Source organism: Vulpes vulpes, chromosome 2 (assembly GCF_048418805.1).
Source record: "Vulpes vulpes isolate BD-2025 chromosome 2, VulVul3, whole genome shotgun sequence".
NCBI lineage: Eukaryota > Metazoa > Chordata > Mammalia > Carnivora > Canidae > Vulpes > Vulpes vulpes.
The window spans coordinates 38,202,732-38,216,213 of NC_132781.1; the positions used below are offsets into that span (position 1 = coordinate 38,202,732).

Below are 13,482 nucleotides of genomic sequence, written 5' to 3' on the forward strand. Positions count from 1 at the left end.
CATTCAAAAGTGACTATTTTGGATATATTAGCTAAAATACATTAAAATAATTTTTTAAAAAAGATTTTATTTACTTATTCATGAGAGACACAGAGAGAGAGAGGCAGAGACATAGCCAGAGGGAGAAGCAGGTTCCATGCAGGAAGCCCGATGTGGGACTCACTCCGAAACTTCAGGATCACACCCTGAGCCAAAGGCAGATGCTCAACTGCTGAGCCACCCAGGCCTCCCAACATTAAAATTGATTTCATATTTTTTACTTTTTCATGTGGCTTCTAGAAAATTGAAAATATATGTGGCTTGCCCCGTATTTTTAAATATATTTTTTTTAATTTTTAAATTTATTTATGATAGTCACAGAGAGAGAGGCAGAGACATAGGCAGAGGGAAAAGCAGGCTCCATGCACCGGGAGCCCGACGTGGGATTTGATCCCGGGCCTCCAGGATCGCGCCCTGGGCCACAGGCAGGCACCAAACCGCTGCGCCACCCAGGGATCCCTTGCCCCGTATTTTTAAATGGGCGGTGCTCTGCTAGATCATCAGCCTAGCTTCTTAAGCCAATGTAGAACAGGGCCTACTATTCAAACTCACCTTTGTATTTTCTCACTCTAAAATAATAAAAGTGGGGACGTCTGGGTGGCCCAGTGGTTGAGTGTCTGCCTTTGGCTCAGGGCATGATTCTGGTCCGAGGATCGAGTCCCACATTGGGCTCCTTTCGAGGACCCTGCTTCTCCCTCTGCCTATGTCTCGGCCTCTGTGTCTCATGAATAAACAAAATCTTTAAAATAAAACTGAAGGATGATAGAAAATTGTACTTGTGGGTTTATACATTGAAAGCAGGCTGTTATCAAATCAAAGCTATTACCAATCAGCTGACAGCTCAAGAAAAGAGTTTCTGCCAAAGACAATTTGCTCAGTTAAGTGTTAGATAACTTTTTTAGGGATCCACACTAAAAACCCCATGCCTGTGAATTTCATCTTTATCCCTCCTGTTTTTCTTCTACCTCTACTCACTAAAATATTAGCCTTTCCTGTGAAATTTTTCAACTTTGTTTACTCTCAGTCCGTAACTGTCTTGTTCACTTTACTTTTAAAATCTGTTTCCGAGTAGTCTCACAGCGTTTCCTATCCACATTCATTCCATTTTATATACTACAACTAAAATCATCTTCCGTAATTATTTTTGCAAATATCATTTTTTGCTCAAAAACTTCTATTTTTCCTACACTGCTGAGAGGAAGAATTCCTTCACCTAGCATCCACGTGAGGCTTTTTCATACCTTAACTCTTGGTATTCTTCATAAAACCTGAGCTTTAAACTTTTTTTTTTTAAAGATTTTATTTATTTGACAGAAAGCACAAGCAGGGGGAGTGGGAGAAACAGGCTCCCCACTAAGCAGGGAGCCCGACGTGGGGCTTGATCCCCGAACCCCAGGATCATGACCTGAGCTGAAGGCAGATGCTTAATCGACTGAACCACCCTGGCCCCCAACAACTGAGCTTTAGAGCAACTAGATTTGGTTTATGTAAAACACCTAGAACCACTTAGAACCAATGTAAAGGCTATGTTTTAGTTATTATCATCATTACTACACACTTTCATTTGAGTATGCCATATGCATTTCTACCTCTGGAACACCGCTAATTCCTTTTTCACTTGAATACCTCTATTGCCAAAGGGAAAAGGAGTTATTTCAACAGTCTGTGAGTGACTGGAACAAGCTAATTGTTACTCCTTGAGAAAAAACTTATCCTCCCTACGATGGACAGCAACTCTGAACCCTTATTTAACTATGAAATGTAATAAATTTAAGACTGGATGAAACCTAAATAAAAGGTGGTATTTCTTTTATACAATAGATGATAAACTTATGGAATGCGGTATTTAAAAAAACAAAGCGTGAAAACATATAGATGGGTTCTGGATTTAGGGCGACCTAAACTCGACCCTTCAACTTTGGCATATACTAGAACAACATGGGATGCTTTCAAAACTAATACAGATACCTGGGCCCCACTCCACAGAGTTACTTAATCTTTAATGGTAGGTTCTGGGCACACAAATTTTTTAAAAGCTCCAAGGTACTTCATAGACACCTTTTCAAAAGCTTGGCAGGTGATCTTCATGTGCACCTACATCACATCCAAGAATCATTGGTTTAATCAAGAGAAACAATTGGGTTAAGGAGGTTTGGTAATATATTTTCCCATGTTCTCGTAGTGCATGTTTTTGAAACAGAAACAATACTCAGAGAACTGATTTGCCCTGAATGACTTATAATGTTTATAAATAGTATTCTTAAAAGCAAAAAACAACCTCTCTTCCCCACCTTTCTACAAAACCCTCCTGCTGCAGGAAGTTGAGTTGATTTAGGGGATCAGAAAAGAAAAAACACATATATCCCAAATGCCACACTTGGTTTTTATCTAAAAGCTTGTCTGTTAGCCTGGTTTCTATTTATTTATAAATTTCAAAACAGAATTACTTAAGTAAATATATATTTAACGAGGTACAATATTTACAGCTTACAGATTTGACAACGCAAAATTATTCACTTAACGTGTGAAAAAAGTTGACATTTTAGTATACAATAGTTCAAAAATTTCAAAAACAACCTCACCTCAAAAATATTTTACACCAATTTTCAAAAGTGCTATCTTCACAGGCTCACTGTATGTCAACAACCCAGTTAGGTCACCAAATCTCCAAGCAGGAAGGAACCAGTAATCATACCCAGAAACAGCACTTTTCGTACCATTGTAGAGGGTGTAAAAATCTTGGGTCTTGAAACCCTATAACAAAGCCCCTTTTACCCTCCAATCCTGTGACAGCAGATCTTGTAGTTCTCCCTCATCATCGCTGTCAATATTCTCCTCTTCCTTTTTCTGCAGTTCCTTTATAGTCAGAACCTCTTTAAGCTTATTTTTTATTTCATCCTGGCGATTCCGAAGCTTTTCCACCCGACGGTAACATTCTATCTGCTCATCGATCTCCCCAATTTGCCGGTCCAACCGTCCCTCCTCATCCTCTTCAGCAACTATGGCTTCGGAAATGGTATTGACTTGTCTCATGGCCTTCTGAAATTCGTCCCACTCTTTGTCCATTTGATCCTTTGGGGCGTCAACCTTTCGTACCCTTGCATCTATCTCAGGGTCGTCAAAAAAGCCTTCTGGTAATGCTTCCGCTGTGTTTTCTCTCCTTTCCACTACTTTTTCGTGTATTTCTGCTTTTTCAATTGACCCTGAATGAGGAATTAAGGGGGCCTTGGGGGGATTTGTATCCGAGAAACCGCTTGGCAGCATACTACTTGTTGCCTCCCTCGGGGAGGAAAGCGAGTGGTCCTTGCCCTGTGCGTCGGGCGGCTGCTTGCTCGAGTCCCCTCCTTTCCCGCCTCCTCCCTCTTCCTCCTCCTCCTCCTCATCCTCATAATCAGGGAGTAAACCGAGTCCCGAAGCCTTACTGAGGGTCGCTCTGGTGGATTCCTTCCCTGCTTTGTCAAAGTTGGTGGGCAAAGCGGATGTGGAGGGTTGCACCTGAGGCAGCGGGGAGGCCTTGAGTCTTTTGGCCTCTTGGCCATCGGCGTCCGGCACCTTCCTCTTGGCGGACTGAGGCGCTGCGCTGGAGGACGGTCCCTGGGTGGCTTCCCTCGCGCCTTTCAGCTCGGCCACTTTCTCCCGGTGCTGCTTTCCCAGAACGTGGGTCTGCCACAGGAGCTCGCTCTTCACCGGCGTATTACACAGGGCGCAACTCAGCTGCCCCAAACGGTTGTACTTCGCAAATGGAGATTCTATCCGTTTCCGGTTGGTGCTCAGACGCTGCTTCTCCTTCATCAACCGCCGCAGTTCGTCCTGATTCACAACTCGCTTCCCCGCGGGAGCGCGAGCGGAGGCGGAGGCGGAGGACGCCATCTTGGCGCCCCGACCCGAAGCGATTGCGGCTTCCGTGCGGGCGAGGCCTGGCGACGTCACTTCCGGTCCCGGCGAGGATTGGCTGAGGCTCCGGCACGGGCTTCCTCTCGGGATCCCGGCTGAGGCTGTTACTCCCTGGCGGGTGGCGCGCCGGGTGATGCGATGGCTGCGGTCAAGGCGATCAACTCCAAGGCTGAGGTGGCGCGGGCCCAGGCGGCCTTGGCCGTCAATATCTGCGCCGCCCGAGGGCTGCAGGATGTCCTGCGCACCAACTTGGGGCCCAAGGGCACCATGAAAATGTGAGCCTGCGGGCGGTTGGAGCGGCGGTTAGGACCCGGAGTTGGCTCGGCCCGCTCGGGGCACACGTTCCGCCGAGAGCCTGGAGCCGCAGGAAGCGCCCGTGGGCCCGTAGTCCTCGTTGTCACTCCTGCGCGGAGGGCGCCCGTGGCCCGGGGCGGGCGGGCGGGTGCGACCCCCCCCCCCCCCGCCCCCGCCTTCCGTTAACGCTCCCGTGCCCCTGGTCTGGTCCCTTCGAAGCGCCAGCCGGGGAACTCCCCTGCGCTTTGACACTGTGTGTCTTTACTTGGGGATTTGTGGGGCCGTGTCGCAGCCGTAAGGGCACAGGCCTTGGGCCCGGCGGTGTGGGTCCAAATCCAAGCTCCCTTCCAGCTGTCCGCCCCTAGGCAAGTTGTCTGAACGCTCTGTGCCCACGCTGCTTCCGAGCCACCCTTTCAGCATCTCTACGTAGCATCACCATCTTCTTTAGAAGAGTGAGGAAAAGAGAACAAAAATGTTTAGGAGAGAGAGAGACGTTCTAAGAGGAGTAAGCAGAATTAATATAAACGGTAAAAGAGGGCGCTTGTATACTAACCGGATGCTGGGAACCCAGGTGATGAAGGGGTGGTACTTATGTGGCATATAGGCCAGGAATCCTATGATAGGACTGAGGGAGAAGGAGAAGCCTCCCAACAGGTTTTTTTTTTTTTTTTTTTTTTTTAAGGCTTTGTTTATTTATTCATGAGACACAGAGAAAGAGAGAGAGGCAGAGACACAGGCAGAGGGAGAAGCAGGCTCCATGCAGGGAGCCCGACGCGGGACTCGATCCCGGGACTCCAGGATCACGCCTTGGGCCAAAGGGAGGCGCCAAACCGCTGCGCCACCCTGGCTGCCCTCTCAACAGATTTTTGATCAGAGCCTTGAAAGATAAGTTAGAGTTCACCAGTTGGAGAAGGGACTAAAGTCCTAGTAACTTAAGGAACAAGAAAGCCCAATGGTGTAAATCCAACAGAAATGAAAACAAACATGATGTGTAAAAGGGAACCACAAGATATCATTGGCAGGTATGGCAGGAAAAACAGACATAAGCCAGAGTGGGAAAGGTGAACTACCTCATTGCTAAATAGTCTGGATTTTACCTGGAAGATGATGGAGAACATAGATTTTTTTTAAAATTTTTTTTTAAATTTTTATTTATTTATGATAGTCACAGAGAGACAGAGAGAGAGGCAGAGACATAGGCAGAAGGAGAAACAGGCTCCATGCACCGGGAGCCTGATGTGGGATTCGATCCCGGGTCTCCAGGATCGCGCCCTGGGCCAAAGGCAAGCGCCAAACCACTGCGCCACCCAGGGATCCCAGAACATAGATTTTTGATTAGGGAGCTGATAGGGTCACACTGTGTTTTAGAAAGATAAATATAGTGTGGAGGGTAGATTCAAATTCAGAGATACCAGGATGCTAAGTCCAGGCTAGAGTTGTTGACGACAGTGGACGTGGAGAGGAGGGAGTAGATTCAAGAAATATTTAGGTTGTAAAATCAACAGAACTTGATGATCTAATAAATGTGAGGGATGAGGGAAGACACTAAGTTGAGTGAATGAATGGTAACATTTCACCAAAATAAAAAGCTTGCAGGAAATTTACGATTTTGTAGTTTGTAGATTTCCAAGTATCCTTTTTTGACCAAACTGCTGTTCATAACTCATCAATTTCTCTCAACTTGTAAATGCTCCATTTCGAATGAAATCACTATAGCAGTCTATATGGGGAGAAGTGATTCTGTAGGCTGCACATGGTGGTGATTACCATGGTAGTGCCACATGGCACATGGGAAGTTTTGGGACTCAGTTCTTTTTTTTTTTTTTTAATTATTTATTTGTTCATGAGAGACAGAGAGAGGCAGAGACATAGGCAGAGGAAGAAGCAGGCTCCATGTGGGGAAGCTGATGTGGGACTTGATCCCAGGACCCTGGGATCACAACCTGAGCCGAAGGCAGACACTCAACCACTGAGCAACCCAGGTGCCCCGAGGCTCAGTTCCTTTTATTAAGGACAGTGAATGGCAAGAAATGAGAATGTCTTGCTTGACTCTTGACATATGAGGTTAATAATATCACTGTTTTCTGAACAGGCTTGTTTCTGGTGCAGGTGATATCAAACTCACCAAAGATGGCAATGTACTGCTCCATGAGATGGTGAGCTGACGCTGCTGACTTTAATAAATCTTAGTAAGCCTAGAACATAGTACAAATTGTATATGTTTAAACCAAGACTGTCACTTAAGTACTGCAGTCATGGGTTATACTTGTTTGGTTAAACCTTAATAAAAGATGATTTTGGTGTTTTTCAAATCTTTTTACAATTCAAATAATAGCTTAGGGATACTTCCAAATTACATCTTTTAAAGGGTTTTTTTTTTTTTTAATATTTATTTATGAGAGACACACAGAGAGAGAGACAGAGGCAGAGACACAGGCAGAGGGAGAAGCAGGCTCCACGCAGGGAGCCCAACGTGGGGCTCGATTCCGGGTCTCCAGGATCGCACCCTGGGCTGAAGGCTGCGCTAAACCGCTGAGCCACTGGGGCTGCCTAGTTACATTTTTTTTTTTTTTTCGTTGTATCTTTTAAAGGCACTGAGTTGTAATCATGAAAATATAAAAAAGCCTTTGCAATTTTAGTAAATATATTCATCTTAGAGATTGAAGGATTTGATCTCATTTTGGAAATGTCATTGCATTCTGAAACAAAGACCTTTTTTTTTTTTTTTAAAGATTTTATTTATTTATTCATGAGAGACAGAGAGAGACGCAGAGACACAGGTAGAGGGAGAAGCAGGCCCCATGCAGGAAGCCCGACGTGGGACTGGATCCCGGGACCCCAGGATCACGCCCTGGGCCGAAGGCGGGCGCTAAACTGCTGAGCCACCCAGGGATCCCCTGAAACAGACTCTTAGAAAACGTTCAAACCTCATTAGTTTTCAATTTAAATAATTTGATATTGACATTTATTAAGCATTGATAATAACAATTTGTGAACTTGTATAATGAAGCTTTTTTTTTTTTTTTAAAGATTTTATTTATTTATTCATGAGAGAGAGAGCGAGAGAGGCAGAGACACAGGCAGAGGGAGAAGCAGGCTCCATGCAGGATCACACCCTGGGCTGAAGGCAGCGCAAAACCGCTGAGCCACCCGGGTTGCCCTGAAGCTTATTTCTTAATTTTAGTATTGGCCCTTAGATTATCTTGTTTCATTAGACCAAAACTCATTCTCTCTTTTAATCTGTTGTTTAGGGCAGCCCGGGTGGCTCAGCGGCTTAGCGCCACCTTCGGCCCCGGGGCGTGATCCTAGAGACCCTGGATCGAGTCCCACATCTGGCTCCCTGCATGGAGCCTGCATCTCCCTCTGCCTGTGTCTCCTCTGTGTGTCTCTCATGAATAAATAAAATCTTAAAAAAAAATAATCTGTTGTTTACATTTTCCAGCAAATTCAACACCCAACGGCTTCCTTGATAGCAAAAGTAGCAACAGCCCAGGATGACATTACAGGAGACGGTACTACTTCCAATGTTCTAATTATTGGAGAGTTACTAAAACAAGCTGATCTTTACATTTCCGAGGTATTAGCATTTTATAGAATTCCTATTCATTTGAATGGGGGAATTTTTTCACTACTAAAATAGTTTAATTTTAGAGGGCAAAAGTAATTTTTATCAAGATACTTTTGGACAATTATAAAAGGAAATAATAATGTGCTTTTTGGCCAAAATAATGCCTTTCATTGGAATTATATCCCACTTTTTAAAATGAAATATTTAGGATATATAAGTAAAAAATTAGCCATGTAACCATGAATAATGGCCTTAAAAAGAAAACATCATTGATAATCTTGAAACTAAATTATACACCTTTTAAAAAAAATAACCGGAGAAAAATAATTGAAGGTTTTCACATTGTGAATTTACCTATCTTTCTAATTTTATTTTTCTTACATACCATCTACTCTAGCCAGACTCCTTCAGGCTACTCACAAGCCTCTGAAATCACTACACACATTTCTACCTCAGTGCCCTTGTTCAATCTGTATTCTTCTCTTGGTGTTACTTATCTGTCTTCTCTAATTAAGTATTTGGATTTTTCTTTCTTTTAAGGACTATTTTAGCAAAGCATTACCTGGTCAAAGTCCTAAAATTATTACTTCTTGACGTTTCATTTAGTATTGGGAATTGCTAGTAACTCAGTACCTGCAATGTACCTCATTTAGGATTCTTCTGGCTGTAAGCAATAGAAATTTGACTAAAAGTTACTTAAACAATAAATAATCTCCCATGACAAAACTTCCAAGGTTGGTTGATTAAAGAATTCTATTAGTCATCAAGTACCCTGGTCCTTTCTGTCTCTTAGCTTCTCCGTTTACATTGCTGTTTCATGATAAGGCTTATTTCTATCCTGATTATAAGACTGTCAGAAGAAATTAGGAATACCAGCATACTTTAGTAACACTCAACACGAGAGGGCAAAAGAAAGCCATTTGCCCAATTATGGAATATAAGTCCTTCCTTTATAATATGATTGGGTCAACTTTGGTTTGTGTCCATTCCAAATCAATAACAGGTTTTCAGGGAACTGACTTAATATAATCAAGATCCACCCCCAGAGCTAGTACAGAGGGTAGCTTCCTTTGAAGACTGGAGGAAGAGATACCTAAACAAAATTAGGGTTTCTTAGGGAGGAAAAAGTTTGGGAAGGGGGAAGTGCTGACAGACATTGACAAAATTATGAAACTGTGGCAGTATAGTGATAGAGCTAGGCACAAGATATGATAGAAACATTGAAGAGGGAAGGGTATCCTGAACCAGCACTTTGGAAATTGGTGAATTAGGAGGCACTTTCTGAAGGAGTAAGATCTGGGCTAAATCTTTTTTATTTTTATTTTTTATTTTTGAAAGAGAGAGAGAGAGCATGAGCATGAGCGAGTGGAGGGGCAGAGAGAGAAGGAGAAGCCGACTTCTAGCTGAGCAGGGTGCCCAATTAAACTGGAATAATCTTTACATTGTGTTTTATGACATTGCTACTTTTAGAGCACAGGTCAGTTATTTTGTAGAAAGTCCTCAGTTTCGATTTGACTATTTTATCATAATTAGGCTCAGGTTATGAACTTTTCGCACATATACCATACAAGTTCTAAGGTGTCCTTAATGCATTGTATCAGGAGGCACATGGTGCCTATTTGCCCCATTATTGTGTTAAAGTTTGGTGAAGGTGGTGTCTGTCTATACTTTTCTCCAAACCAGTGCTGGTTCTTTTCCTCTGTATTAAAAGGAGTTTTTTCTTTTGTGCCCATTCAGAAGGGTACCATATAACAGTGTGTCATAATTTTTGGAAATAAAGAGGACTTTTGTAGTTTTTTCTACTGGACTTACGATTTTTCTGTAAGTTTGAGGTTGTTTTAAATATGAAGCACTGAAAAATTACTTTTATAGATTATATACATAAACATATTTAGTGGCATTAATGTGGGTAATATTACTTTTTCTGGATATACCTATTAATAGGAGAAGATGATTACTTTTACTTTGGATGACTTACTTTATAAATTTTAGTTTTATGTTGTTATAATAGGGCCTTCACCCCAGAATAATAGCTGAAGGATTTGAAGCTGCAAAGATAAAAGCACTTGAAGTTTTGGAAGAAGTTAAAGTGAACAAGGAGATGAAAAGAGAAATCCTCTTAGATGTGGCTAGGACATCTCTACAAACTAAAGTCCATGCTGAATTGGCTGATGTGTTAATAGAGGTATGTGACTAAACTTTTGCATTCAGAATGAGTATAGAACGTGGTGATTTCTTTTTTCTGTAAAATAATCAACCATTGCATGTGGTTCTTTTGAACATGAAATAAAATATGGAAGACAAACATTTATAGACTTACTTAGAGACTAGACTTGATTGGTCAGAATAGTATGTGTAATTTTTTTAAAGTATCGTATTAAACCTCTTTTAAGTTAACATGTAAGTTAGGAGGAGTTTGGTTGCCTGTGAGTCATCTTGTGTGGATGTCATTAGGGTGATATACTGGTCTCTTAAACCTAGTGGTCCATATTTATTATGTGAGGTGACACATGAGGAACTTGTTAAGCTTACCACTTTAATGAAGCATGATTAATCTGATAGATAATATTCACATCTGGGAAGTACATATTTGTTTTGTTTATTTCTAAAGGTAACATATATGGAATATAAGGGCAAGACTGAGTATTTTGAGAAGGTTTTTATCAGATGGCTATCATTTGATACCATCACTGTTCCTCAGCTTAGTATTTTTTGAAATTTGAATATATAGGTTTATCAGGAATGACAAATTCATAACCAAAATCACAAGACATTGACATGTAAATCAGAATGCTGTCTTGCTAATTTACTTTCAGAAATATAAATGACAAATGGACTGGAATACCTGAGTTATTTCTGGTTGATTCCCCTTACTAATAGGAAAACCTACTTGGCAAATCAGATTAAGATCAGATAGTTTCTTGCTCAACGGAGTTCATACAAAGACTGCAGTATTTTCTCCTGTTGGGAGTACATATATCAAGTGATCCAGAATCTTCATGTTATCTGGTTAGGGCTCCCATTCTCTTCTGGTGTTCTAGAAACACTGATATTATCCAGGGGTCTTTGTCTTTATTTCCCATGAAGCCCCAAGACTAAATACCATGTGATCTCAAAGTTTTCTAAGGTATAGCTGTTTGCTTTATTTATATTTTAAGATGATTACACTGTAGCATTTAATTAATTGTTTTCATATTACTTTCTGAGCTAAAGAATAGTATATATTGCACCATGCTTCTCAAATTGTATATCCTTGGGGATATGTGGCAGAATAAGTAGGGCATGTCTTTCTAGAATGTCAATTTTACTTTACAGTTTTGGGGGAAAGCATTGCTTTACTACATTAAAACGAATGTACATTATGGCATGATGTGGAAACTTTTCATGATAAAGCACAAAACTTAAGAAATTCCATATTGGTATAGCCAGCAAATTTTGGCTCTTACCTTAGATTACATTTCCCTCTTTTCCTTTAATATGTTCTTTGGTGGAAAAGTTTGAGTAGTGTTGATAGTAGAAAGAGTAATAGGTTGACAGTTGAAGAGAACTGAATTCTAGTCCTGGCTTTGCGACTGTCTTTTAGACTGTTTTAAGACAGCAACTTTTGGGGCATCTGGGTGGCTCAGTCAGTTGAGCATCTGCCTTCAGCTCAGGTCATGATCCCAAAGTCCTGGGGTTGAGCCCTATTTTGGGTTCCTTGCTTAGTGCGGAGCCTGCTTCTTCCTCTCTCAACCTCTCCCTCTGGCACTCCCCCTGCTTGTGCTCTCTCACTCTTGCTCTCTCTCAAATAAATAAATAAAATCTTCAAAAAAAGGAAAAAGGACTGTAACTGCATTTGACAAGAGAGTGTAAGCTAGCAGGGTGGGGATTGGGGTTGCAGAGGGAGAGGGAGAGAGAATTCCAAGCAAGCTCCACGCCCAGTGCAGAGCCTGATGTGGGCTTGATCCCATAGCCCTGAGATCATGACCTGAGCTAAAATCAAGAGTTAGACACTTTACCGACCAAGTCACCCAGATGCCCCTAAGACTGTAAATTTTTTTTTATTTCTTGAACTTTTATTGGAGTTTACTTATCTGTAAGATGGAGGATTTGGGCCTGATAATCTCTGAAATTCCTTTAGGCTCTAAAGTATCCATTGGTATTGGTTATTATTAGTGTCCATGATAGAGTGGCCCTCTTTGGCCTTGCCCTGTATTTTGAGATATGAAGCCCTTTATCTGCTTAGTCTGGTGATACTTGAGTCAGTGGTTCCTTTTAGTAGACCACTAATTTACTGTTCTCATTCGCTTCTCTTTCAGGCTGTTGTGGATTCTGTTTTGGCTATTAGAAGACCAGGTTATCCTATTGATCTCTTCATGGTAGAAATCATGGAGATGAAGCATAAATCAGAAACTGATACAAAGTAAACCACATAAACTTTGACAATCCATAGATTCTAGAATATTTGGTTTAATTCAGATATTTTTCGTTAATTTCCTTAGTTACTTTTATTCAACATGAGTCTATTAATTCAATATATATTAATTGAATATGTACCCCGAGCCAGTCATTATTTTGGGTGGTAGGAATGAAGAATAAACAAAACAGAATTTCTTTCTCCAAGAAGATTATGTTTCTAGTTGAGGGAGATAGTAAATCCATAAGTGATAATAAATGCTGTGAAGAAGGTACAGTGACTATGTGAGAGCATGTGTGTGATTTTACAACGTTAAGAAAGGACCTTGTAATAGGAAACTAGAGAGCAAAGGAGGTATCTGAAGAAGTAAAAGGAGCTAGCCATGTGTGTATCTGGAGGAAGAGTGTTCTAAGCCAAGGGAATAATGGTTGAAAAGGCTTTAAGGCACAAGTGTGCTGAGATGTTCCAGTGTGCTTGGAGCACAGTAAGAGGAAAAAAGGATAGGAGATGAAATCATAGAGGAAAGAAAGGCCAGGCAATTGACATTGTCAGAGTATGTATGTACTCAGGGTAGGTAGCACCTTGTTGATTTTGGACTTAATGACTTTTAAACATTTTATTATGGAAATATAAACATATAAAAAAGAGAGAAAAATATAGTGAACTCCCACATACCCGTTACCCACCTTTATCAATTTCAACATATAGCCTATCTTATTTTTCCTTTTATTTCCCTTCTATGCTCCTCTTTCCTCCCTCCCTCCTCCTTGCCCCAAACCTGGATTATTTTGAAGTCAATCCAATACATTTCATTTGAAAATGCTTTCTTATTTATTTTAATATATATATGTGTGTGTGTTTGTGGGTATCTTTATTACTTATTTCTTGAAGTTTTACCTGGTTTTTCTTAAATTTGCCGTGGCACTTTCTATGGTGTCCTATTCCCGGCAGATCTTTCCAAACCTGCCTTATATTTTTTTAAACATATAGTTCATATCTGATAATTACAATATTTGAAGTTTTGGCTTGTCTATTTTTTGTGTTTATTCTGTTTTGTTGGTTCTCACTAATTGTATTTTGTTTCTATATGTGCCATTCATTGTGTTTGAAAAAAGTATTTGTAGAGATAATTTGAGACCTAGGATGAAGGTCCATTTTTGCATAGAGGGTTTGAATTTGCCTCTGCAAGGAGCCCAGGGAATATTTTATTTTATATTTATATTTTTTAAAAATGGGGCTTGAACTCATGACACTGAGATCAAGACCTGAGCTGAAATCAAGAGTCCAGATG

General features: G+C 41.2%; 2 protein-coding genes across 3 annotated transcripts in view; one reads left to right on the forward strand and one right to left on the reverse strand.

Annotated features, from left to right (window-relative positions):
* Positions 1–2,420: 2,420 nt before the first annotated feature.
* On the reverse strand, positions 2,421–3,986 carry ZNF830 (zinc finger protein 830). Its single transcript, XM_025996147.2, has one exon. It carries the CDS (start codon positions 3,907–3,909, stop codon positions 2,794–2,796), a length of 1,116 nt encoding a protein of 371 aa, XP_025851932.2. The 5' UTR covers positions 3,910–3,986; the 3' UTR covers positions 2,421–2,793.
* Positions 3,987–4,071: 85 nt separating this feature from the next.
* The window catches only part of CCT6B (chaperonin containing TCP1 subunit 6B), a 28,124-nt gene continuing 18,713 nt past the window's right edge, over positions 4,072–13,482 (forward strand). For both annotated transcript variants that reach the window (XM_072747718.1, XM_025996148.2), the window contains exons 1-5: positions 4,072–4,208; positions 6,320–6,383; positions 7,670–7,804; positions 9,807–9,980; positions 12,094–12,197. In XM_072747718.1, the coding sequence (XP_072603819.1) occupies positions 4,072–4,208; positions 6,320–6,383; positions 7,670–7,804; positions 9,807–9,980; positions 12,094–12,197 (614 nt within the window). The remainder of the gene's footprint in view (positions 4,209–6,319; positions 6,384–7,669; positions 7,805–9,806; positions 9,981–12,093; positions 12,198–13,482) is intronic.